Source organism: Notolepis coatsorum, assembly GCF_963971535.1.
Source record: "Notolepis coatsorum genome assembly, chromosome: 1".
Taxonomy (NCBI): domain Eukaryota; kingdom Metazoa; phylum Chordata; class Actinopteri; order Aulopiformes; family Paralepididae; genus Notolepis; species Notolepis coatsorum.
The window spans coordinates 250465152-250493019 of NC_140165.1; the positions used below are offsets into that span (position 1 = coordinate 250465152).

At 43.7% G+C, this 27868-nt stretch overlaps 1 protein-coding gene across 1 annotated transcript in view; it reads left to right on the forward strand.

The window, feature by feature from the left end:
- The window catches only part of abcf3 (ATP-binding cassette, sub-family F (GCN20), member 3), a 68508-nt gene that overhangs the window by 24564 nt on the left and 16076 nt on the right, over positions 1 to 27868 (forward strand). Inside the window, exons 4-14 of the mRNA XM_084316049.1 lie at positions 10078 to 10136; positions 10449 to 10546; positions 15951 to 16073; positions 17494 to 17760; positions 20210 to 20290; positions 20531 to 20590; positions 21573 to 21629; positions 22957 to 22979; positions 23077 to 23132; positions 26152 to 26352; positions 27301 to 27377. Of these exons, the coding sequence (XP_084172175.1) occupies positions 10078 to 10136; positions 10449 to 10546; positions 15951 to 16073; positions 17494 to 17760; positions 20210 to 20290; positions 20531 to 20590; positions 21573 to 21629; positions 22957 to 22979; positions 23077 to 23132; positions 26152 to 26352; positions 27301 to 27377 (1102 nt within the window). The remainder of the gene's footprint in view (positions 1 to 10077; positions 10137 to 10448; positions 10547 to 15950; positions 16074 to 17493; positions 17761 to 20209; positions 20291 to 20530; positions 20591 to 21572; positions 21630 to 22956; positions 22980 to 23076; positions 23133 to 26151; positions 26353 to 27300; positions 27378 to 27868) is intronic.

The window sequence follows — 27868 nt, forward strand, 5'->3', positions numbered from 1 at the left end:
TTGCCGAACAATAACAATTCCCCCTCGCAGAGGAAATGCTCAACAACCCTGAAAACACCTTCTCTGCTATGAGTGCTTGCAATTGTTTGGAACGCAGTGTTCCCAAAACAAACTTCAGGGTGAGAAAAGAAAAAAATTATAAAAAAAACACCTATTGCACCTTTAAAAGTTTTGAAGGTTTGCAGGATTCCAAATTTAGTTTGAATGACTAATATTAATACATTTTCTAAAAATGAAACAAGATCTCACACAGACCAACACAAAACAAAAACATTCCAATAACCTCAATACAATTAGCACCTATCTTCATTCTGAACAAAGTTCAGTACATTATTACCTAATATTTCTGAGAGGAATACTGTAATATCTGTATGTGTGTGGTTCAAACTTGCCTAATCATCATTTTTGAAGAATCTCGGAGTGGTCTTTCCTCCTCCTCCCGTCCGACCCAAAACACCCCCCTCTGCTGGGTCCCTCACTCGGATCCTCGGTTCGTTCCACTGATGGAACAGGCCTGCTGGAAACTGTCTCATAGATCTTTGTCTTCGGCTGATGGTCAAGGAGTTTTGGTCAAAAGCCTGCTCTGTCTCTTAGATCTTTATCTCTGGACCAGCGATACTATCAGGCTGTGGTCAGCTGTCGGTTGATGGTCTTAGCGTCCCATAGCTGGGTGTTGGCGTTCACTAGCTGATAGGCCCTCTGCCTCCTAGTTCTGGAGCAGATAGGGTCAGCTTACTTTCCCAGTAGTCGGCTGTAGTCGGTTCTGATGATCCTCCCCTCCGATGCAAGGAGCGGCCTGGTGAATGGCTTAGACCTGCTGGCTTAGATCTTTATCTACGGCTGATTGCTCAAGGAGAACTGTCTCGGTGTCTTAGCTGTAGCTGCAGAGTGGAGCTCTGGTTCAGTAGGTTAGGCGTCCTCTGGGCCAGCACATGCCTCCCGGTTCTAGAGCAGTGGGCCTCAGCCTCCTCTCTGTGGTCAGCTGTTGGCAGTGTCCTCTGCGTCCCATAGCTGGGTGTTGGCGTTCACTTCTGGGGCAGCGGCGGGCATTCGGACCGGCACAGGAGACGGAAGAGAGACACACGCCCACCGAGAATCCACAAAAGAAAGAGAGAGAGAGAGAAAGAAAAATCAAAAGCTGTCCGGTAACTCTATTTCCACAGCCACGATTAAAAAAATTATAATAATAATTTGTAAACACACTTCTTTCATTCAAATCACATGCATCTTACACACTAAAATGGTAGAAAAGTCAGTTCCCTCTAAATATTCAACAGTTGTGACCAGATAAGGTATTAGGAAACCAGTTACAAACAAGCAAAACAGCTGTCTCTTCTTCTGACAACAGGTAAATTCCCCCACGCACAGTCCCAATTCCTGCTATTGTGAGAAAAAATCCCCATGTAAAAATAGAACAGCGTTTTAAAAGATCTTTGAGATTTCCCAAAAAAAAACAGCCCCCGCCTTTCTTTTGGAACTGTTGCCTGAACTAAAAACAATATCTTAATATACCCAAAACAAATAGCTCTGACAGGCACCATGTTCGAGCTTAGACGTCCAATTTGAAATTCAACAGTTTTTAAATAGTCAACTATTGTTGGAAAACGTCTCATGGATATGGATAATGCTTGCTATTAAGCAAACTCTATTGCTGGGGCCTATAGAGGCCGCAGTACGTAACGTTTAAACAGCACCAAGCTTACGGCACGCTGCCTTTATATACACATATTATGCAGCACATCATCCAAAATAAAGTTTCACACATACACGCATCAAGAAGCTAGATAACTATGAACAAAGCACCCTGCTTTTGTTTTACTCATCACACAGGGAATCCTCAATAAGGATCCTAAGCTTTTCAGCACATAGCATACTAACCCGCAGCAGTGGCTCTAACTACTAGACGGAGCTGTGGTTCCCAAGTCTTGGTTTTGATTAGAGGACTCTTATTGGGGATCATCTGGTGTATTAATTAAACTGACTGGTGTCCTGCCGACAACGCCAATTAATTAAACTGACTGTTAGTGTGAGTGTCATACTCCTATTAAGCAAACTAATCTTATGTACCAACTTGTCATCTGCTCTGTGTCACACCCAGATCTTAATGATACAAGCTGCAATTTGTGCGCAACCTCACTGGAGGTGGCAGGCACCAGGACAGTGCTTTGAGACAAAAACTAAAGGAATTGCTATTGCAAAACCATGTTTAGCTGAATTAGCATTTTGAAGACGATTGTGCTGGGAAATCTCAAGAATGCCCACTCCCAACTAATGAGTTAGAATAGGCATCTAACTATTTGAAAGGTGTAACATATTGTATTGTGCATTAGTGACTGCACATGAGCTCATCTAATTCCACAACTGCCACTATTGGCCAGAGTCTGGCACACAGCATTTAAAAAAATATTGTAATGCCCTTATTGGATGTGTTTGTGTTTTCCGTGCACAAGGTTAATTGTTAGGAGTGATGAAAATATATTACACATAGTCCTCGGAATTAGACAAATCTGACCCCCCCCCCCCCCCCCTTTCAGAAGAACATGAGGATATGTGGGAATGACCTGTCCTCTGTGGGATTCGTTTCTCAGTCGTTCTTAGTCTGGCTTACCCCCGGAAGAAACTCCTTTTATTTTTTTTATATATATATATATATATCTTTTCCCCCCTCCTTTTTCCTCCGCTTTTCTCCCATCCCAATGTTAGTCGTTATGCCAATTCCCAATCCCCTTCCTGGTCGCTGCGCACTTACCCCCCACAGTCGGTCTGGGAGAGTGGAGGCTATCACGTGCTTCCTCCGACACACGTCTAGCCAATCAACCGCTTCTTTTCACCTGGCAGCGCGGACTCTCACTGAGAGGGTGTAACGTGTGGAAGGATCACACTACCCCCCTTAGATCCTATCCGCGCTGAGCAGGCGCCCCGACCGAACTGTAGGAGTCGCTGTTTACAACGACCCGGACCCACCCCCGCCAGCTTTCCCACCCTCTAATACTGCCAATTGTATTAGTGCAATCTCCGCTACGCCATCTGACCGCCAGAAACTCCCTTTTCTATATTCTCGCCATAGCAACGACAGGCCCGCCCCTCTCCTGGTTACTATGTGCCGCTGCCATCCTTATCAGCTGTTGATGTTTGATGGAATGCAAAACATTCTGCTCACTGCTAACACTGACTACTAAACCGCCTCCCCCACTGTCACCATGCACAGCTGCCTCTCTGACCTGGCACCGTTTAGATGCTGTCATCTCCCCCCAATCTATACATCACATACATTGAAAAACACAGATTTCTCTCATTGGCAAATGACCTGTCTATCACTCTTTTAACACTTTAATTGCCAAGGACGCCTTAACTCGTCATTCCCCGCCATGCTAATTCTGCCAATGACGCCGTAACACGTCATTGAGATCAATATTTCAAAAATCTGTGATCGCAATCATATTTCTTCCCCGGAGACTTGAGGTCTACTGTTGATCCCCTCTCAACTCTCCAACGGTTCAAGAGCGCCATCTGGTGGCCGATCGGCGGATCGCCCAAACGGGAAACGGAAGCTGGTGCTCATTCCAATTCGGTCCGATCACTCGCTAATAGTCCCGGCACTCGAGCTAGACACAATGGATAGCAATCCGTTACCAATAACTCGATAAACAACATGATTTGGACGTATATACTATTATACAACCTGGAGATGGATCGCATATTTCAACATCCCATAATAGGAATATTTCTGCTCCACGCTCATCGCCCAACACTACGAGGAAGCTACGGTGAGTTTTAGCGTTTTTTTTTAACGTGTTCGATACTAACTGCTCTAATGATCATATCACCCACACTAGATGAATCATCTAACGTTGGCCACGGAATTATAAACGACCCCCCCCCCCCCCATCCGGTCAACATCAGATGATAAGTAGTAACTTCTAGAAGCACGTCCATTTGAAATTTTTTATCTCTCGCAGATCGCTATCAAACTGTATTTGATCATCAATATAATGCATTTAGGGCTATAAATCACGTTCTGGAGAAAGCTGCAGAAAACGATAAAAACATACTTATACTTTAGGCCGTATTTTAGTATGAATATGTGAATGAAAAAGTATAACGTTCCTACGTCCTGAACGATAGATAATTGACGTTGAATGGGCCATAGTAATGTCAATTTAGCAATACAATTTAAAAAGTTATAGCCCTGCAAAGAAGGGGAACTTCTCCATAGACAAATAGAGCTGGCAGAGGATGGTATAATGATGTACATAAGCGTGGCAAAGAAAGTGTTAATAAGGCCCCTCACACAAGGTACTAGACAACAGCCAACAAACGTAAACAAGACCATAACGACCAAAAGGGCAGTGATTATAGTTTGATTACTCAGAAGCATGTTTGAAAGAAGTGAGAGGCATTAAGTGGTGCTATTAAGGACACAAACACAAAATACACTACCGGAACTATATTAACCAGGACTGTAGGTTATGATACATGCTATTTAGTCTATAAGGAAATAACTCTAATGGGAATAAGTTCCATGGTCTCGATTTTACTGTTGGATGTGGAGATTGACATTATGTTGCATGTTGCAAATATGGCTACAAATTAATTACCCCAGTACACAGAAATGGTTCCAGGTAGAATTCAAGCCTTAAAACCGTCAAAGTTTTCTTCTCAGTGAATCGGTGTGGGCTGACAGTGGGTAATGTACAAGTTAACATCTTTTGCTTTGAAGTCAAATAACAATTTTACAATGAAATGGCTCCTATACAAATATATTTGCTACCAAATAATCCCCCGATCTTTGAAAACATCACCTTTATGGATTCCTTTACCACAAGACTTATCTAATTGCATTAGTGACAACTTTTCCTCGACCCTTAAAGCGTGATGCTGCATCAAAAACCTAGAAGTCTGTCTGATCTGTCATCCTCCTCTCCTCCTCCCTACAGCTGTTCCAAGTCACCCTGATGGATCAAGTTACAGTCCCATCAGCCGTACCCTAAGTTTATTAGCCTGTGCTGTATTGTTGCATGTCTTAATCGTTTTCATGGCATACTTTTAATTGGTCAATGTAATGTATTGGAATGCTTGAAATAACATCTAAAATGCCTGAAACTGCTCTTCATTGAAAAGACCAACAATTAACCTCGCTGACCTCGATAATTATTTCTTATATACCTTATCAATGTGGGAGGTTGGATATTGGCCTATAGTTGGTTAGTACATTACTGTCTAGTTTGGGTTTCTTTAGTAAGGGTCTTACAAAAGCAAAGTCTAAATCAGACATTCGTCCTTCTAATTCAAAGGTTGTGGGTATAGGGCCAATACAGGAAGTGGAGGAGTTACATTCCATGACAGTTTTGTAAAGCTCAGTTGATATAACGCAAGCAAATTTTCCTTTATTTTCTTTTATGGAGCGACAGCATCCAGTGTATATGATAGGGCCTAACAAAAATAATAGTTGGTTTCAGGTTGGTTGTCAGTTTGGCCATGGGTAGGTAGGGAATTTATTTTAATTTTTTTTTTATTTTATTCTTTCCCACGGCGACTATGGATAGGGAATTTCTTTATTTAATTAACCCTTTCACTGCCACACGACAGAAGGTTAGCCCTTTACTATCACACAACCGACGGCGATGCTCCATCATTAGCATCATTAGCTCCGCGGATGCGGAGCTAATGATGCTAATGATGGAGCATCGCCGTCGGTTGTGTGATAGTAAAGGGCTAACCTTCTGTATTGTCACAGTGAAAGGGTTAACCGGCTGTCGTGTGGCAGTGAAAGGGTTAAAATGTTCACAACAACATGGATGCATGTACTCTGCCAGCATGTTTAATATCCATAATACTAAATGTTTGACTAAGATTTCTATGAAACTTTATTCTAAAAAAAAAAAAAAAAAAAAAAAACGGATTTTTTTTTTTAATATATATATTTTTTTTAAAACTCATAAAATATATTGGGTCGCACCTAAATCGGCAGGGTCGGTCGGCAACCTGAAACCAACCATTATTTTTGTTAGGCCTAGGGTGTTGTTGAGATTTTCAACCATGCAGTTTAAAGAACAGTCCAGGCTGGATGGTTCAGTTTGTCTCATTATGTTTGAGAACTTCTCTTCTGCGATGTCATCTAGTACTCTTCGATTTACAACGGGTACCTTTTTTTGTCTCTGTTAAGCTTAGGTTAGCATTGAAGAATACACAGTGATGGTCAGATATAGGTAATTCGATTACTGATACTTTATCAATGTTCAGCCTTGTTGCCATCAGTAAGTCTAGGGTGTTACCATGTTGGTGAGTGGGTTAATTTACATGTTGTATTAGCTCAAAGCTGTCTAGTAGGTTGGTAAGCTCAATAGCCTTGGGGTCGTTCTTATTATTTATATGAATATTCATATCTCCACGTATGATTAATCTTCCATATCTAAGGATACCAACTGAGATTAGCTTCTGAGAACTCCTACAGAAATATTGATGAGTATTTTGGTGGCTTGTACAATGTGATGATGAGCAAAGACAGTCCAGCTTTTAGTTCAATAACAAGATATTCAAATGATGTAAATTCACCCATGTCAATGTCATTACATACAAACAATGTAGATAAAATAGCGGCAACCCTCCCCCTCTTCTGTAACATGGGGAGAGGGGGACAGCAAAACCTGCGCTATAAAAATAATGCCATTTAGCCAGGTCTCGACTAGGAACATGCATTGCAAACTACTTTCAGTTATCAGATCATTGATTAAGAAAGATTTGTTGCTCAATGATCTAACATTCAGAAGGGCCATTGTCGGGGCGGTCAGGTGGCGTAACGGAGATTGCGTTCGTCACCAACCCCGGAGCGGCTGGATTCGCCTGTTCGAATCCAGCTCACAGCTCCGGGGTTGTCACCAGCTTGGCTGGCCGTTCACACTAATACAATTGGCAGTATTAGAGGGTGGGAGAAGCTGGCGGGGTGGGTCCGGGTCGTTGTAAATAGCGACTCCTACAGTTCGGTCGGGGCGCCTGCTAAGCGCGGATAGGATCTAAGTGGGATAGTGTGATCCTTCCACACGCTACGCCCTCTCAGTGAGAATCCGCGCTGCCAGGTGAAAAGAAGCGGTTGATTGGCTGGACGTGTGTCGGAGGAAGCACGTGGTAGCCTCCACTCTCCCAGACCGACTGTGGGGGGTAAGTGTGCAGCGACCAGGAAGGGGATTGGGAATTGGCATAACGACTAACATTGGGATGGGAGAAAATCGGAGGAACAAGGAGGGGGAAAAAGATATATATAAAAAAAAAAAGGGCCATTGTCAGTGATTTGTTTACATGACCGGTCTTAGTAGATTTCTGTACTTGTATTTCTATCGATCAGCACTTTGCTGTGTGCAGAACTCAATGTACACTGTGCTCTTCTATGACACTACAGGCAGTTACCTGGAAATGGATCATGCCTGTTCTAAATCTGATAAGGTTTTTCAGTGGAAATATCGAATGAAAAATTGCATTTCAACTAGAATTGTTTTCTTCCCTTTTCATAAATATCTAATGAAAAATTGCATTTCAACTAGAATCGTTTTCTTCCCTTTTCATAAATATCTAATGAAAAATTGCATTTCAACTAGAATCGTTTTCTTCCCTTTTCATAAATATCTAATGAGAAATTGCATTTCAACTAGAATTGTTTTCTTCCCTTTTCATAAATATCTAATGAAAAATTGCATTTCAACTAGAATTGTTTTCTTCTCTTTTCATAACGTGCATGCATGTAAGCATGTGTGTGTTATATACTCTGCCTGCTACACATGTCCTCCGCGTCGATGCCTTCCCGCAGTGCCGCCCAGTCAATGTGCTGATGGCTCCGTCCCGCCTTGAGGCAACTCTGCTCCATTGCGCCTTCTTCCCCTCAAAATACGAGGCCAATCCCCTCGCTGCGGAGTTGGTGGTCGTCGATGAGGCAGTTGACGTGGCGGGAGGGCCGGTAAAGCACACGGGAAAGCACCGAGGCCAGAGTCCACTGCAAGCCCCGAAAACACCGCCGTGGGGGAAGAGAAAGAAAACAAAGTGTCAGGCTCTTTCCTCACTCCCCTCTTCTCCCCAGTCTCCCATGTCGACAGACAGGCTGCTCCCTGCCCCTCTAAATTGCCCATATCCTCCATTTTAACATGCTTCTTTTTTCTTAACAGACAAAAACTAAATAAAATAACAATAAAATATGTGGCAGACAATTAGTTTCCTCTAAACACTTCGGAGACAAAAGGCACTACTGTAGCGCACAGAACGCGCCCTTATCCTAATTTCATTTCAGAAACAACTGCAGTTTGACCAGATAAGGTATTAGAGATGAATCACACCAGAAAAACAACTGTCTCTACTTCTGAAATTTCTCACGCACGGTCAGCTTCCCGCCTCTTTCTGATAAAAAAATAAAAAAACAGAGCAGTACCTAAAAAGATCCTTGAGATGTCTCAAAAACCCCAGACCTCGCCTAATACATTCGGGACTGTTGTATGAACTAAATAATGTCTCTAGTATACTCGTAGTACACTTTGCACCCCACCTTAACGAAATCACACAAGAAAAACAACTGTCTCTTCTTCTGAAATGTCTCACGCACGGTCAACTTCCTGCCTCTTTGTGAAAAAAAAATCAATAAAAACAGATCAGTGCCTAAAAAGATATTAAACCCCAGCCCTCGCCTTAATTTCGGGACTGTTGTATGGCGTACCAGATTCCCTAGTATACGTTTGGGTACAAATGTAATTCTCGCCTTAATTTCGGAACGTACCTTTAAATCCAAGTATTCAGAGGAAACCAAAAGGGTACACACAAAAAAAACAATACCATGCTCAATACCATGCTCTAGTCTTAGACACGCCTGGACCCAGATCTCAGATCCCGCACGCATCCACACGGGTAAATCTGCCAGAGATGACAAGACACAGGCGTCCTCTCTCTTCTCTGAGGATTGAGGCGAGGAAAAATAGTAACTCCCCCGGATTGCTCGCCGGCAATGCACAACTCTGTTTCACCCGCTGTCTGGTCAATCTAGACACCCTAATCTAATTGTAACATAACTAATTATAAACTTAAAAAACAAAAACGTTTTAAACAGAAATCAGAATGCCAACAGCCACCGAGTGTTCCTTATCACGCATCCAAGGTCCATGCCGGAGGTGACAGCCAAGCGGACGGCGCAGCTGGTTCTCCCCCGCCCCCCCCCCCAGTGCGAGGAGGAGGTCGAGACAGGGCAGCGCTCCCCTGGAATCCCAGGATTCACCCTCTCTGCAGAGTCCGCTCGGCGGCCGACCTCGACACCCATCGGGTTAAAAATAAAATAAAAACTAGTTAAAAAATCCCATAAACATCTCTCGTCGCCATCTGTAATGGGAAATATTAAAGGACAAAACGATGAGCCGTTTACATTAATCATTCTGAGTCATTATTTATAATAGAAAAGTTTATTTCACCGTGGCCACAATGAAAGTTCAGTTTACAGTCAGAAAAACATGTTCACACAGTAGCATCTGGCCATAAACTGACCAAGAGCTCTAGTCACACGTATATTAAATACACAATTGAAATGACGTCCACTAGACACCCAGACAGGTAAACAAAGTCTGCCCAAAGGAGAACCAGCCTTGGCTAGGCGGTATTGTTTGTTATGTGGAATGCTAAACAATCCTCGCTAGGAGAGGAAAAGATGAGGTCAAAAGTCATTCTCTCCCCACATTAAAGGGACAGTAGTGTCTGCTAGTATCTGAGCACATTACATAGCTGGTCAGAGTGAACCAGTCAAGCTGTTTACAATGACATGATAATATATTCCACGACACGTGTCCTTGAGCAAGACACTTGAGCCCTAATTGCTCCTGATGAGCAGGTTGGCACCATGCGTGGTTGCCTCTGTCACTCACTATGTGAGTGAATGGGTGAATGTGAGGAACAAATTGTAAAGCGCTTTGGATAAAAGCTGTTATATAAATGCAGCCATTTATCATCTTGTTATTGTCTTGTAGTTTGTGTGTCTTTACTGCACGATGAGCAGGACATGATACTTGTTTTGCTTTTCCATTTTCTCACTCTTTCTCTCTCTCTCCCTCTCTCTAGTATCAGCTACCAATGAAGTCCAGTCAGGTATCTGGATGATGAAGAGATCCCAGAATACGGTAGTGAAGGGTTTTTACTTGCAGTCTGTCTTGTCGTCCATTGAGTTGCCATTACATACACTGGAACATGTTAAATACACAGCTATCCTCTACACTGGAACATGTTAAATACACCGCTATCCTCTACACTGAAACATGTTAAATACACAGCTATCCTCTACACTGGAACATGTTAAAAACACAGCTATTCTCTACACTGGAACATGTTAAAACACAGCTATTCTCTCCCCCTTCCTCTCCATCTGTCTTTATCTCCATCTATCCCTCTCCCCCTCCCTCTCTCCCTTCCCTCACCCTGTGCCCCTCCCCCAGACGGTGAATGCTAAGAAGTTGGAGAAGGCGGAGGCCAAGCTGAGGCAAAAACAGGGGCGTAGGAACGAACAGGCCTCCCAGAAAACGACCAGCCCTCTGTGAGTGTCAGCTTCACCACACTGCATCCAGGAAGCACTGGTACCAGCCCTCTGTTAGGCCTTTCACACCGGCCGGGCTCCGTGCTGGAGCCGGTTCCCGAACTTAATCTGGAACAGGCCGGCATGTTCACACCGGGATTAATTGGTGCTCAGCTGGAACCGAAAAATTGTTGGTTGAAGACAAGCGTAAACGGGAAAGTAGAGAGTCGGCATTGCACTCGATCGATCCATTCAACAGGAAGCGATTTGCGACTGATCTCCAAACGGGATTAGATTCAAATGTATTGTTATGATACAGCACAAGTACAATACACCATCCAACCAGAGTGGATAAAGAAATGCTCCAGAAATGAATATGCGTAGGGAAAGGCTTAGCGAGTCAGCGTGCGAGCGCACACACAAAAACATACACAAGATCTAAGCCCATCCCTAGAGGAGATATCTAAACCCATCCCTAGTGGAGAGATCTAAGCCCAGGGAACAAACTTAACTTTTTGACTTACCAGCCATTTGGCTGGTAGATTTTAAAAACTACCAGCCAGGCAGATTCTTTACCAGCCAAAAATTATAAATAGCTTTTTAGTATATCGCCATGTGTTATTATTACTATAATACTCTCATATGCTATTTTCAATTAATATCATAAACAACATAAGGAATATTAGCATAATTTTGAGTGGACTGAAGGAATGAGTCAGCGTTAATAGTTTTAAATGCAAATAATTTATTGAAACAGAAGTGGGGTCGGTTGGGACACACACACAATGGGGGACCCTGATGTAAACAAGACAAACGTCTTTCTCTGGTCTGCATCCCCTTAACAATTGTGTGTATTGAGCCGTACTGTATTGTACCCATTCTGCAATCTGTTAAATAAAGTTTTCATTCATTCACACTGTTTCAACTCACCACCCCTGCATCATATTGACAGTCTAGTCTGTCTTCAAACTTCCACTCCTCTCGAAACTTTTATATTTGAATATCAACATTATCTGTCCATCCTCAGTAATCCTCAGTTTACTATAATATACTCCTGACTGACTTCATCGTCTTTCCAAACGCACGCACACACCCTTTCCCCAGTCTGGCTCTGCCTCTGCCTCTGATCAGGATTAGCTTGTTAGCTTACGCTAATTTAACGTTCATTTCGGGCGATGTGGGCATAAAGGAATGGCGACGATGCAAAGCGTGTTAGATGCATTTGACCCGTTGTGAGAGAAAAAAAAACACAGATTATTTCGGATCGCAAAATAGCCGCACTGCTGTGTAGCGCTGCTCCTCTGCTTGACCGACCCTGCGCCGCAGACAATAGCACGGACTGGGCGGATATGACTCGTCGAGTTGCCACAGGTTTTTTTCAAAATAAGAGTTATCATATGAACCGAACGTTGCTAGCTGACGGAGCCATAGATATTATGACTGGAGCTGCGCTTGGGGCGGAAATGAGACCCGCACAGGATTTTCAAAATAAGAGTATAGATATGAACTACACGCCAGGTGGCGGGCAGACCTCTCATTTTTACTCGCCAAACCTTAAATCTACAGGCCATTGGCGCTTGGCGGTCCTTATTTTGTTCCCTGTCTAAGCCCATCCCTAGTGGAGAGATCTAAGCCCATCCCTAGAGGAGAGATCTAAGCCCATCCCTAGAGGAGAGATCTAAGCCCATCCCTAGTGGAGAGATCTAAGCCCATCCCTAGAGGAGAGATCTAAGCCCATCCCTAGAGGAGAGATCTAGCCTACAGGTGTGCAAGGCAGGTTATCTAGCCTACAGGTGTGCAAGGCAGGTTATCTAGCCTACAGGTGTGCAAGGCAGGTTATCTAGCCTACAGGTGTGAAAGGCAGGTTATCTAGCCCAGGGGTTCCCAAAGTTTTCAGGTCGCAACCCCCGAAATAACGGTGTCAGAGAGCCACTATTATAGGAGGTAAAAAAAAATAAAAAAATACTAATGTTTTATTTATTATTATTATTATTCTTTTTTATAAATGGAAATGTATGGTTGAAACATGCCCCAGTCAGGCCACTTTTTAAGCAGGGGGTCTGGGGGTCCCCCACCAGGACATTTCTTGTTACAAAGACTTAATTTCCTGCATTCTGGTGCAGGATTTCTTTTTATTTGTACCCTTTAAATGCCAGTGTTTGTGATGGCATCACAAATTATTGTTAAAAAACAGGCTAGCATATGATTAGCAACAACACTGCTTTTAATGGATTTTCTGTTTTTTTGTAATGTCGGATTGAAAATAATACAATATTTTATTCAACTTCAGCCCTGATCATAACATCACATATTCATTTTACTATTCTAACCCTTTAAATGCCAGTGTGTGTGATGGCATTAGTGGTCTGCAAGGGCCTTGAAATAAAGCCAGAGCCCTGCCCGAGCCCGTGAACTTCAGGCCCTGCCCGAAAATAAGCCCGACTGTAAATAATATTTTAAGCCCTAGCCCGCGTGAAAACCAGAAAAAAAATATTATTATTATTATTATTAAAATATAAAAAAAAAAATTATTTGTTTTAAATATTCGAAACACGGTTTTATATGAACGTAATAAATAAACAAAACTAAGAAGCATTTACATAGCCTGTTTCTCTCTTATTAGAATGCCGTCTCTCCCAGTGCTCGCTTATAGACTCACACATCAGCCTCGTAAAACGTATGGAAGGCTATAGAATCTTCTTTGACACACACACACACACGACACACAATAGCCTACAAACAGAAAACAGAAATCAGATTTCGAGCAGAGCGCAACATAATGAAAAGCACAACAAAACAGGTAGCGACCCAGCAAATAATAAACATCACTCACCACGACGTCAGCAACGCGTTGAACACCGTTAACAAAACTTCGCCAACCAGCTACATACATCCCAAGAACAAATTTAAACGTTCGCCAACTGGCTATATTCCAACACAACCAATCGAGTTGAACTTGTCCCCTGAGTTCTCCCTGCGCGCTGCGGTAATTACATCCAAATGTTTCTCTGGCGCAAAAGAGAAAATTAATCTTAACGAAAACGAAGGTTATCCTATAACCCTAGTTATATGGGGGAAAAAAAGACGCAATAAAAAAAAATTAAAACGGCGGTGCCCGGGCCCGGCCAAGCCCGAATTATTTATAAAAAAAAAGCCCTACCCAGCCCGAACCCGCCGGGCCGCGTGTAGCTGTTCCGCAACAGTAAGTGACTTCCGGGGTAGGCCTGATTGGCCCCGACAGGCACGTGACGCGCAACTTTCTCTGCCGCGCGGCACGCTCCGCGGAGCCCTTACGGAATTACGTAACCGTCCAAATACGCCATGACTCTCATTCGGCGCTATAGCTCACCTGGCAGAGCAGCGGTCCTGCGATCCTGCGGTCCGTTGTTGGTGAGTTCGAATCCCATCAAATCTTTTTTTTTTAACGTGATTTTTTTTTAACGTGTATTCTTTCGCCGGTTAAGGTTAGGCATGGTTAAGGTTAAGGTTAAGGTTAGGCATTGTTTCGGAGTTGGTTAAGGTTAGAACGGTTAAGTTTAGGCGCTGTTAAGGAGCTGGTTAAGGTTAGAGTTTGTGTTAGAGAATGGCAATATTCTTTCTATGGTTAAGGTTAGGCATGGTTAAGGTTAAGGTTAGGCATTGTTTCGGAGTTGGTTAAGGTTAGAACGGTTAAGTTTAGGCGCTGTTAAGGAGCTGGTTAAGGTTAGAGTTTGTGTTAGAGAATGGCAATAGACAGCCTATTTCCGCGCGACAGCTCTCAGCAGCCTCGTTGCGCGTCCTGAGTTTGCCGCGTCACGTGCCTGTCGGGGCCAATCAGGCCTACCCGGAAGTCACTTACTGTTGCGGAACCGGTACACGCCGCCGGGCCGGGCCCCGTCGGGCCTGGGCAAGGTTGCAGTGCACTAGATGGCATATATTTGCAATATATCAAATGCAATGTAGATTTTTCTGGGGGGGATTATTACAGGCTAGCATGTGTCGATGATTAGCAACAACACTGATTTTGATGGATTTTTAGTTTTTTTGTAAGGGTCCCGCCTCCACCAATCACATGCGGCTCCCTTTGTGTGCGTGTGTGAGAGAGAGATAGTTCTCCAACTTGTGTGAGTTGCAGTGATCTCCTGGTTGTTCCCCACCTAGGTTATCTAACTATTGCGCCGCTGCAACTAGAAACAATGGCCTGGCCTGCTTCTAAGGTCGCTTTCACATATAGTTTTGGTGGACTCGGTGCGGTTCTGGGGGTGAAGTTGCAACATTGTTGCATTCTTCATTTGGTTCGCCTGCGTTCACATAGAAATCTGTGAGGCGGACCGAGTCCTTCTGAACAATGTCACGCGGTCGAAAAGGGCGATTGTCTATTGGACAGTGGAAATGTGTGTGTGGCTGCGAGCCCGTGTGTGCGCGCGCGCGTGTGTGTGTGTCTGTGTGTGGACTGTCTGCGAGCCGTGGTCAGCGGAGGCGAGTTTTGACATGGCATTGATCCATTGTTCTATTGAAGCACATTACCACCATCCTCTCGCTAAACAACTTGTAGACCACAGTGTTTTTATGAGTGCCCACAAGCAGCTGTTTTATTAATAATATAATAAGCCGCGTTTTTTCTTCCTTCTTCCCAAGATGCACAGAGATAGATAGATAGATAGATAGATAGATAGATAGATAGATAGATAGATAGATAGATGCAGTGTGCTTGTTTTGCAGTGAATGAATGCTGCGAGCAGTGATAAGGTAATAATAGTATTGACGTGGCATTGATCCAATGCCGTGCGCCTCGGTAATAATAATAAGCCGCGTTTTTTCTTCCTTCTTCCCAAGATGCACAGTTAGATAGATAGATAGATAGATAGATAGATAGATAGATAGATAGATAGATAGATAGATAGATAGATAGATAGATAGATAGATAGATAGATAGATAGATAGATAGATAGATAGATAGATAGATAGATAGAGAGAGAGATAGATAGAGAGAGAGATTAGATGCAGTGTGTGCTTGTTTTGCAGTGAGTGCTGCGAGCAGTGGTAATAATAATCACTTCCTATATTTGGTTCGCGTTTGGTTCGATGAAGCCGAACCGAGACAGACGTTTTCAGGCGGACCAGAGTTCGCCTGTTTGGTCCGCGAACCGAGTTCGACACACATTCACACAAACCCGAAAAACCGGACTATCGAATTCTGGTCCGAAAGTCCGGACCAAACAGCCCCTGTGTGAAAGCGACCTAAGTTTAGTGGCCTGACTATTCAATTTTTTTTTTTTTTTTTTTTGTCGCCCTCGTTGACATAGTCATCAGTCTGAGATGTGTTATTATCTGAGTGTGTGGCAGCTTGACATGAGGTTTACTACTGACCTCTGATGTTGTCTGTCTGTCTATCTGACGACCTTCTGTGTGACTGTGTGTGTGTGCGTGTGTCTGTGTGTGTCAGGGTTCTGGAGGAGGCGTCGGCCAGCCAGGCCAGCAGTAAGAAGGAGAACAAAGTGGACCAATCGGGGAAGAACCGCAGCTACGACATCCGCATTGAGAACTTCGACGTGTCCTTCGGGGAGAGGTGGGTGTCTGAATCCTGGCCAGTCACCAGTCTCATTTCCTGAGCGTAGAGAAGAGTCTCGTCTGTCATTTCCTGATCGTAGAGAAGAGTCTCGCCTGTCCTGAGCATAGAGAAGAGTCTCGTCTGTCATTTCCTGAGCGTAGAGAAGAGTCTCGTCTGTCATTTCCTGATCGTAGAGAAGAGTCTCGCCTGTCCTGAGCATAGAGAAGAGTCTCGTCTGTCATTTCCTGAGCGTAGAGAAGAGTCTCGTCTGTCATTTCCTGAGCGTAGAGAAGAGTCTCGTCTGTCATTTCCTGAGCGTAGAGAAGAGTCTCGTCTTGTCATTTCCTGAGCATAGAGAATAGTCTCGTCTGTCATTTCCTGAGCGTAGAGAAGAGTCTCGTTTTGTCATTTCCTGAGCGTAGAGAAGAGTCTCGTCTGTCATTTCCTGAGCGTAGAGAAGAGTCTCGTCTGTCATTTCCTGAGCGTAGAGAAGAGTCTCGTCTGTCATTTCCTGAGCGTAGAGAAGAGTCTCGTCTGTCATTTCCTGAGCGTAGAGAAGAGTCTCGTCTGTCATTTCCTGAGCGTAGAGAAGAGTCTCGTCTGTCATTTCCTGAGCGTAGAGAAGAGTCTCGTCTGTCATTTCCTGAGCGTAGAGAAGAGTCTCGTCTGTCATTTCCTGAGCGTAGAGAAGAGTCTCGTCTTGTCATTTCCTGAGCGTAGAGAAGAGTCTCGTCTGTCATTTCCTGAGCGTAGAGAAGAGTCTCGTCTTGTCATTTCCTGAGTGTAGAGAAGAGTCTCGTCTGTCATTTCCTGAGCGTAGAGAAGAGTCTCGTCTTGTCATTTCCTGAGCGTAGAGAAGAGTCTCGTCTGTCATTTCCTGAGCGTAGAGAAGAGTCTCGTCTTGTCATTTCCTGCGTGTAGAGAATAGTCGTCTGTTATTTCCTGAGCGTAGAGAAGAGTCTCGTCTGTCATTTCCTGAGCGTAGAGAAGAGTCTCGTCTGTGATTTCCTGCGTGTAGAGAAGAGTCTTCTGTCATTTCCTGAGCGTAGAGAATAGTCGTCTGTCATTTCCTGAGCGTAGAGAAGAGTCTCGTCTGTCATTTCCTGAGCGTAGAGAAGAGTCTCGTCTGTCATTTCCTGAGCGTAGCGAAGAGTCTCGTCTGTCTGCGCGATTTTTTTTCGTAGCCGCAGTTTGCGGAGATGCTCTCTGATTGGCCACTGACGTTTCTGGTCATGTGACATGTGCGCCCAATCGCGTGACACCTGTTTCTTTGCCCATTTCCGCCTCGAACAGCATGCAAACTACCTAACGCCTAGTTTATCACTGGTTCAGCTTAGGCAACTCTTTCGAAGTTGGTTAAGGTTAGAGTTTGGAATCAGGGCTGGTGTTCCTGACGACCCCTGACCCCTCCCCCCCCCCCACCCTCCCGTGTTTCCAGGTCTCTCCTGCAGGCGGCCGAGGTGTCGCTGGCCACGGGCCGCCGCTACGGTCTGATCGGCCGGAACGGCCTGGGGAAGACCACCCTGCTGAAGATGCTGGCCAGCCGCAGCCTCCGCGTTCCCGCCCACATCACCATCCTGCACGTGGAGCAGGAGGTGGACGGGGACGAGACCGTGGCGCTGCAGAGCGTCCTGGAGAGTGACACGCTGCGCGAGGGCCTGCTGCTGGAGGAGCGCCTGCTCAACGCACGCATCGCCAAGGGAACGTAAGCCACGCCCCCACAGTAATAATAATAATAATAATTCATTGAATTTAGGGCGGCTATGTGGTGTAGTGGGCAAGGCGCTCGCCACGAAATCTGGAGACGCTGGACTCGCCTGTTCGAGCCCAGCGCTCCACATTTGCTTTCAGTTTAGCTGGTCGTCCGTACTAATACACATTGGCCGTATTAGGGGGTGGGAAACTGATGGGTGGGGATCGGGCATTGTGGACAGCGACTCCTACAGGTTGGTTGGTGCGCCTGCGCAGTAGAATCAGGAAGTGTCGGGGGCAGCGTGAGCCTCCCACGCGTTACTCCTCGCCACTGAGAGATCGAGCTGCGCAGGTGAAAAGATGCGACTGCTGTTACCTCAAGTACCGGAGGGGACTTGTGCTATGTATGACTTAGTCCACATTGCAGCCGGCTTGTGGGAGGCAAGAAACAGCGTCCGTGACAGGGGAGGGTTGAATTGGATGATACGAAATTGGGATGGGAGAAAATATAGAAAATGGGAGAAAAAGTGGATCAAAAAGAAAAAATTCATTTAATTTATATAGCGCTTCTCAAGGACCCGAAGTCGCTGACAGTAGGCAGAGGAACATGGTAAAACAAAGAAACTAAAAAGGAACATAAGACCACGGGGGAAACAGGGGAAAGCAGCATGAGATAACACAGAAACATAGAGCGACAGGAACAAGCATCAATCAGGTTGGAGGGGGGAGGGGGGGGGGTTGAAGGCTAGGGAGAACAGGTGGGTATCCAGAGGTACCGCTTTCTTCCTCCCCCCATGTTGGAAGATACGACGGGTCGGTCGCTATGTGCAAGACAACGGCGATATGAGAAATACATCGTGTAGTGTGGCGACATCGAAGCCACCACTGGGCTTGGTGATGGAAGGCCGCGCTATGTGACGGCACACAATGGGGTCAGACAGTGGCTCGGGAGGTAGAGCAGTCGTCTGGCAATCCGCAGGTTCCCGGTTCGATTCCCGCTCCTCCCGAGGGCAGCGTGTCGATGTGTCCTTGAGCAAGACACATCACCCCTAATGGCTCCCGATGAGCAGGTCGGCACCTTGCATGGTTGCCTCCGCCGTCGGCGTGTGAGTGAATGGGTAAAATGTGAGGAACAAATTGTAAAGCGCTTTGGATAAAAGCGCTATATAAAAAAAGCAGCCATTTACAATGGCTAGGCTCTGCCCATATTTGGGCTTCCGCTTCCAGGTGCGCCCAGTGGTGGCTTGGGGTTGCCACAGTAGTGATTTGGTGTTTTATGACTGGATCTTGTAAACGAGTCACAGTGGAACAGTGATATGTCGTGCTTAGAGCTGCCGCGGTTACCGCGCTGTTACATCACGCCCACCGCAGAGTTAAGCTGAATACCGCATCACCGCTGTTTTTTATAATAATAATAATAATAAGAAGAAGAAGAAGAAAGGGTCGGGGGGGGTAACCGCCGTGCGCTACCACCCCTGCCCGCGACACCAAGTGAACGGCGCGCGACCAGAGGGGAGACTTCGAATCCCCCCCGCCTCTCCCCGTGAGGGAGAGGGGAGTTGGGAACCGCGGCGGCGCGCGAGGGGCTGGAGCCACACCGCGCTCAGGTTTTATGGTTCTCGTTAAGTCGGGCTCGCCCGGTCTTCCCCGGCCGCGGCTCACCCATCCTTTCGGGGGGGATCCGGACACCGGTCGGGACAGAGCCCTGGGGACTACAGGTATTCACTCTTGGTCGACGGGAAGGGGAGAGAGGCGCGCGCCTCAGCTCCTCAACAGACCCGTCCACCGTCTACCTCGAGTGAGCCTCACGTTGTATCTCACTGCAAGCGCCAATAAACAGTGTTCACTGTTCAGTAGCCTATGTTGTCTGTGTTTCACTTTCAATAACGAATGCGTGCTTGCCGAATCCCAAACAATATTCATGCTGCAAAGTCATCCTCTAAAGATAGACATTTAGACTAGAGGCAGGCTATATGCTATAAAGAATAGACTACAATTTTTTTTTTTTTTTTTTTTTTATTTATTTTGCGGTTACCGCGGCGGTTTCAATAGCTTCGCAAATTTGTGCGGTAAGGAAAAAATCAATACCGCGGCAGCCCTAGTCATGCTTTACCTTCTCACTGCACACAGGTCAGCCATGTTGGAAGAAAGATTTACACAAACACTCTATGCAAGGCCTTTGTGACGGCAAACACATTTCTATTTCAATAATATTTTTTATTGATTCTTTCTTTAAAACAAAACATAGAACTTAGACATTTATAAAATAATGTTAGAATCAAGAAAGTAGACCTCCATATAAAAACAAGACGATATTAATAAATGAATAAAAATAATATTATTGTGACGGCAAACAATTTTGACTTTGTTTTACTTGAGTAGTGATTGGTGGGAAACCCAGAGGCTGTGAAGTGTTGAAGCGTTTCTCTAAGAGTTCTGTGCCGTCTGATTTCTCACTGCAGTGCAGATGGCCTGGAGACTGTTCGCCTGTCGGAGATCTACGCCAAGCTGGACGAGATCGATGCAGACAAGGCCCCCGCCAGGTGAGAACACAGGCAATCGGAGGAAAATAATGTGTGTGCAATGTGTTCATATTTGTGTGTTGTTTTGTGAGAATGTGTGTGTTTGCTGTCTGCCTAATTAACTTGTCTGCTTCAACCTGCTTGTCGGGTTGACAGTGTTTATGTCTGCTGTCGGTTTGTCACTGTTTATGGACAAGACTGGACATGAACGTATCTGTGTGTATTTTAATACATGCTTCCTGTCTCTTTGTTTCCCAACAGAGCTTCAGTCATTCTGGCTGGACTTGGGTTTTCTCCTAAAATGCAAACACAGACAACCAAGTAAGTACCCTGTACCTTACCAAGATACTGTACCTTTCCAAGATACTGTACCTTACCAATATACTGTACCTTACCAATATACTGTACCTTTCCAAGATACTGTACCTTTCCAAGATACTGTACCTTACCAATATACTGTACCTTACCGAGATACTGTACCTTACCGAGATACTGTACCTTACCGAGATACCGTACCTTACCAAGATACCTTCCTTACCAATATACTGTACCATACCATGATACTGTACCATACCAAGATACTGTACCTTACCAAGATACTGTACCTTACCAAGATACCTTCCTTACCAAGATACTGTACCATACCAAGATACTGTACCATACCAAGATACTGTACCTTACCAAGATACCGTACCTTACCAAGATACCATACCAAGATACCGTACCAAGATACCATACCAAGATACCGTACCAAGATACCATACCAAGATACCGTACCATACCAAGATACCTTCCTTACCAAGATACTGTACCATACCAAGATACTGTACCATACCAAGATACTGTACCTTACCAAGATACCATACCAAGAGACCGTACCAAGATACCATACCAAGATACCTTCCTTACCAAGATACTGTACCATACCAAGATACTGTACCATACCAAGATACTGTACCATACCAAGATACTGTACCTTACCAAGATACCCTACCTTACCAAGATACCCTACCTTACCAAGATACCCTACCTTACCAAGATACCATGCCTTACCAAGATACCATACCTTACCAAGATACCATACTTTACCAAGATACCCTACCATACCAAGATACCATACCTTAACAAGACACCATACCGTACCAAGATATCTTACCATATGAAGTTACCATAACATACCAAGATGCTTAACCATATGATGTTACCACAAGATACCAAGATATCTTACCATACCAAGTTACCATACCTACATGGAGTGAATGTGATTGAGTGACATTAAGGTTGATGTGTTTTCTCTTCTCAGGGAGTTCTCTGGAGGATGGAGGATGAGGTTAGCTTTGGCCAGAGCCCTCTTCGCTAAGTGAGTCTACGCTACACCATTACTCACAATCAGAACGCTACACCATTACTCACAATCAGAACGCTACACCATTACTCACAATCAGAACGCTACACCATTACTCACAACCGGAACGCTACACCATTACTCACAATCAGAACGCTACACCATTACTCACAATCAGAACGCTACACCATTACTCACAATCAGAACGCTACACCATTACTCACAATCAGAACGCTACACCATTACTCACAATCAGAACGCTACACCATTACTCACAATCAGGACGCTACACCATTACTCACAATCAGAACTCTAGGCTAAAATAGAATATTGGTATCGGAGAAGATACCAAGAAAAACACTTCTTAACATGCCAGAAATAAAATCAAGTGACTTGATCTGCTGAATTTCTGACATGTTAACTATTTCTAATGGAGTGAAATGTATTATATCTCAATATATTTGTCCAATGACTCCAAAATGACGGCCCAAGTCTCTACAGTTCATTAAAAGTAACGGATCGGTACTCTGTATCGGCCGATACCCAAAGCCCAGGTATCGCATTGTGACTGAAAAAGTCAGATTGGTGCTTCTGGGTGCATGAAAACACTGAATGACTTAAACGTCTCCTGATCTTTGGTCCACCTTCCCTATAAGGAGGTGTAGTCTGACGTCACTTTAGTTTCCTGTGCGGTCCACCCGTATAGGGATTTATCATTAGGAAAATGGATTATCGACTATTGTAACAATTCGGCCTCATGAACATTGGCAAGCTTTCCATTTTGCACAAAATGAGTTCTATCACTAACATAATTGTTTAAGCATTTTTGGTTGAAATAAAGGTAGTTATAAGGTTTTTAATTTGTTAAAAAATAACTACAATTGCCTGTCAGCAGCGCCAGAGAGAAGTGTAGTTCCTCAGTGAACGAAAACATAAACGTTGTTATTTTGCTACCTTTACGATTAATTGCGATTTTTTTTCATGTTGAGCTATAGATTGTGGATGAATACACACAGAAAGGTACACCGTGCCAATGTTCATGCTTAATTTGTTTTAAACTAGACGATTTAGAAATGGGTCCATTGGAAATACATGGCGATTTCAAGAGGGGTGGACCGCGCGGGAAACATGACGTAACCACTACACCTCCCTATAGGGACCATGTATCTGTGGAATAAAATTACATAGTTTTATCCAATATCCAGTTCATCCATGATGCTGATGTTTTTATGGTAGGGGGGCTTCTCTTTTGGATGTGAAGTTACCTTGAATATCTTTTATATACCATTTTATTATTATCAGCAGCAGCAGTAGTAATGTGTGTTTTTGTCTTTGCTTTCAGGCCGGATCTTTTGTTACTTGATGGTAAGCTGTTATTATTGTAAATAGTTCCCGACATTAATTGAATGATATTTCTGAAGTAGTGGTTGTAGTTAATGGTTGACTAATGTCTGTGTTCCAGAGCCCACTAACATGTTGGATGTCAGAGCCATTTTATGGTTGGAGACCTATCTACAGGTCAGTCCCATGGCAACCCCATGATGTCATTGCAGCCATTCCATTAACACTTTGGTTTCCACTTGTTAACGTGGTAAAACCCTGTTGAATGCCACCACCCACTTCAATGATAGCGTTGTGAACGCATAATCTCTGTCTTAAATTATGGCTATGTGTCTAATCTGCCCGTCGTTTATCAATGACTTGTTTGCAGTCAACATTGTCGAGACGGATTGTTTTTTAATCGGTTAATTTCCGTTTTATAGCATTTTGAAAAGCCCTTGTTTTTCAGGGAAATATATAGATTCCGTGATAATCGCCCTTTACTGGAATATTCTGGCATACACAAAAAACGTTGTCATTTTTCGTCCTATTTATGAATAGTTTTCAAATAAATGCTAGATTATCGATAGTATATGTGTACTTATGCACGCTATAGAAGCGATCTGAAAAATATATTCTCATTTCCTGATCAACACACACACACATGGGGCACACGCTGATATATAGGTCAAAACAGATCAGATTATCCCAAGACTGGTAAAATAAATTGCTTACCTCAGATCAGATGTTATCCAAAAAGATTCGGCAACCTTTTTGACATGAAGTGCCAGTTTGAAATGATCTTGTTAACTAGTGTGCCATATCAACAATATTCCATCCATATACAGTAGGCTACATGCATTGTAACAGCATTTTAAAGATACATTTTTATCTCATAATCAGGTATTTGTAATGATAATTTTTACATTATTATTATATTATTATTAACCATATTATTATTATGGTTGTATCCTAGGGTGACTATATTTTGATTTCTAAAAATGCTGGCTCCAGCCTCGAGATACATAACCCTAAATCTGAATTGGGGGAAACAACGCGATGGAGACAAACGGCTACATACATACATACATGAGATGACCATTTCACTCGCATTTGCCTATTCATTTTAATTTTGAGCGATTGAGGAGATTGAACTCGCTGACGTGTCGCGTAATATCCGTGAGAAACATCAGTTTCACAACCCACTTCACTTCTCGTCCTCGAGTTCTGGCCGGGTAGTCTTGGCCTTTCTTTATCAAAGCAGCCGACAAACTGTTCCACAGCGTAGCCACCTAACCGCGGAGTAGAGCGGGACATGCAAGCTTTGTATTTCCTCGAGCAGTATTTGACTAATATTAAAGGAGCTACCGTCTTATACGGAGCTACTGAGCATTTTGATCCCATAGATGGACTTGGCTGACGCTCCTTTCTAAATGTCTGATCTGATACCAAACAGTCCTTGTCCCAATGATACAATGCAGGCAGCTTTACTTGGAAAATGATATTTATTTGCTTCACCGTGCAAACAGAATATCCTTGCTTTTGTTCCTTAAACTGACTAAATAATAATGAATACAATACCTAATTGCCTACAAACATTTCGCCCTGTGGCGTGTTCGTGCGTGCGGTCAAAAACCATTGCCCTTTCCGGGTCAAAACTCCTCCTCATGGCGGTTAGGTGGCCGAGCGGAGATTGCGTTCGTCACCAGCCCCGGAGCTGTGAGCTGGATTCGCCTGTTCGAATCCAGCTCACAGCTCCGGGGTTGTCACCAGCTTGGCTGGCCGTCTGCACTAATACAATTGGCTGTATTAGAGGGTGGGAGAAGCTTGCGGGGTGGGTCCGGGTCGTTGTAAACAGCGACTCCTACAGTTCGGTCGGGGCGCCTGCTAAGCGCGGATAGGACTCGAGGGGGATAGTGTGGTCCTCCCACATGCTACGCCCTCTCGATGAGAATCCGCGCTGCCAGGTGAAAAGAAGCTGTGATTGGCTGGACGTGTGTCGGAGGAAGCACGTGGTAGCCTCCACTCTCCCAGATGATCTGACTGTGGGGGGTAAGTGCGCAGCGACCAGGAAGGGACTGGGAATTGGCATACGACTAACATTGGGATGGGAGAAAATCGGAGGAAAATGGAGGGGGGAAAAGACCAATAAAAAAAAAAAAACTCCTCCTCATACAGGTGTACCTGACACTTAAATAAAAGAAGCGCCACCCCCTGGTCACATAAATCCACTGCACATTAAATCCATTTTGGCCGTTACATATGAAGTTAACAATCGTTACCACCGTAGCCATAACCTCATTAAGAACATTTTCCAAACATAAAGCACACACATAAAGCTCATTTACCTTAGCTTTCTTAGCTAGCGGGGTTGCCATCATGACATCTACAACTATGCAGAACGCAACCGCGGCACTGTGTATGATTACAATGGGAAATGCGAGCGCGAGGCCCCACACACAGTGTGACACACCTCAATCAAACTAAATAAAAAAAGTGTAGCCAATGGCTGTTCAAGAGGTGATTTGACATGTCATAGGGGTGTGCAAAAGAGTCGACTTACAAAAAAGAACCTGTGGGAGGATTTCAAAAAGATAAATGCGGCAACAGTCCAGTGCTAAATATTAAAAGTGAAGTAAACATTTTTTTTTTTTTTTTTAATTGTCAATCAAAATGCTCCCAATGGTGGCACGCGTGCCTAGGGTTGCCGACCCCTGGTCTAAACCAATGGGGTGCAGTTACACAGGGAGAGACGATAGGGGGCGGTATTTTCCCAATTGAGCTCAGAGAGAGTGCAACACTAGCGTGAGGCTCGATTGATGAAATATGAATTCAAATCGCTAATAAAAAGAAATACGACAAACAAATGCTATATGTCGTTGGTGGCACTCAACTGGCGGCATGAACTAACGACAAATCGCGTCCGTGGCACTCAAAGTGTTAAGAGTGTGAATGTTGAATCTTTATGACTTTCATTTAATTTCTGTCCCTTTCCTTACCTCCCCCTCCTCTCCATTCCTCTCCTCTCTCTTCTCTCCTCTACTCATCTCTTCTCGTTTCTCTTCTCTGCTATCCCCTCCTCTCCTATCCTCTCCTCTCTTTCATCATTTCTTGTCTCTCCTCTCCTCTCCTCTCCTCTCCTCTCCTCTCCTCTCCTCTCCTCTCCTCTCCTCTCCTCTCCTCTCCTCGCTAACATGGTATCTTCTTCCTCTCTCAGACATGGCAGTCCACTATCCTGGTAGTCTCTCACGACCGTAACTTCCTGAATGCCGTGGTAACTGACATCATCCACCTCCACTCCCAGAGGCTGGACAGTTACCGTGGCGATTATGAGAACTTTGTCAAAACCAAAGAGGACCGACTGAAGAACCAGCACAGAGAATATGAGGCACAAGTGCAGTACAGAGATCATATTCAGGTACCAAGATGCTATAACATACAGTACAGAGATCATATTCAGGTACCAAGATGCTATAACATACAGTACAGAGATCATATTCAGGTACTAAGATGCTATAACATACAGTACAGAGATCATATTCAGATACTAAGATGATATAACATACAGTACAGAGATCATATTCAGGTACTAAGATGATATAACATACAGTACAGAGATCATATTCAGGTACTAAGATGCTATAACATACAGTACAGAGATCATATTCAGGTACTAAGATGCTATAACATACAGTACAGAGATCATATTCAGATACTAAGATGATATAACATACAGTACAGAGATCATATTCAGGTACTAAGATGATATAACATACAGTACAGAGATCATATTCAGATACTAAGATGATATAACATACAGTACAGAGATCATATTCAGATACTAAGATGATATAACATACAGTACAGAGATCATATTCAGGTACTAAGATGATATAACATACAGTACAGAGATCATATTCAGATACTAAGATGCTATAACATACAGTACAGAGATCATATTCAGATACTAAGATGCTATAACATACTGTACAGAGATCATATTCAGATACTAAGATGATATAACATACAGTACAGAGAGCAGCTTGAGAACTATTAGGGGTGTCTGATCACCAAGTGTGTCTGACTCTTAACCACCAAAACCCGTAGGGTACTACAGACCCTCACCTGCACCTTGTGTATACTGTTTACTTTTACCCATAGTATATATTCAGATTACATTTATTTATTGCCTATATTTATTGTAATGTATAATATAACCACAACATGCCATTTTTTCCACATTTTTAATTGGAGTAAATTACATTGTCTATAATCAACAGAGGAATATCTTCTCTTCTCTGACTGTGCTGAAGCAGGGACCAGGCCTGACAGGCTCCTAACTGGTTGTTTCTCTGTGGTTCTCCAGGTGTTCATCGACAGGTTCAGGTACAACGCTAACAGAGCAGCACAGGTGCAGAGCAAACTCAAACTCCTGGAGAAACTGTGAGTTCTACCTTCTAATCTGTTTCATTCATTACTTTCCAGAATGTATTGTTCTTCTTATAATGTATTGTTGTTGTTATAAATGTATTGTTATAATAAATGTGTTGTTGTCATTATACATTTATTATAAATGTATTGTTATTATAAATGTATTGTTGTCATTATACATTTTTTATAAATGTATTGTTATTATACATTTATTATTATAAATGTATTGTTATTGTAGATGTGTTATTAAATTCGTTATTAACACTTTTAATGCCGGAGCTCAGTGCACGATTTAGTGCTTCCTTGCCACCACCCACTTCAATGATAGAGCTCTCATATTTGCAAACGCATAAACTTAAATTATGGCTATGTGTCTAATCTGGCCGTTGCTTATCAATGACTTGTTTGCAGTCAACATTGTCGAAACGGATTGCTTTTTAATCGGTTAATTTCCGTTTTATACCATTTTGAAAAACGCTTGTTTTTTTAAGTTTCAGGAAAAT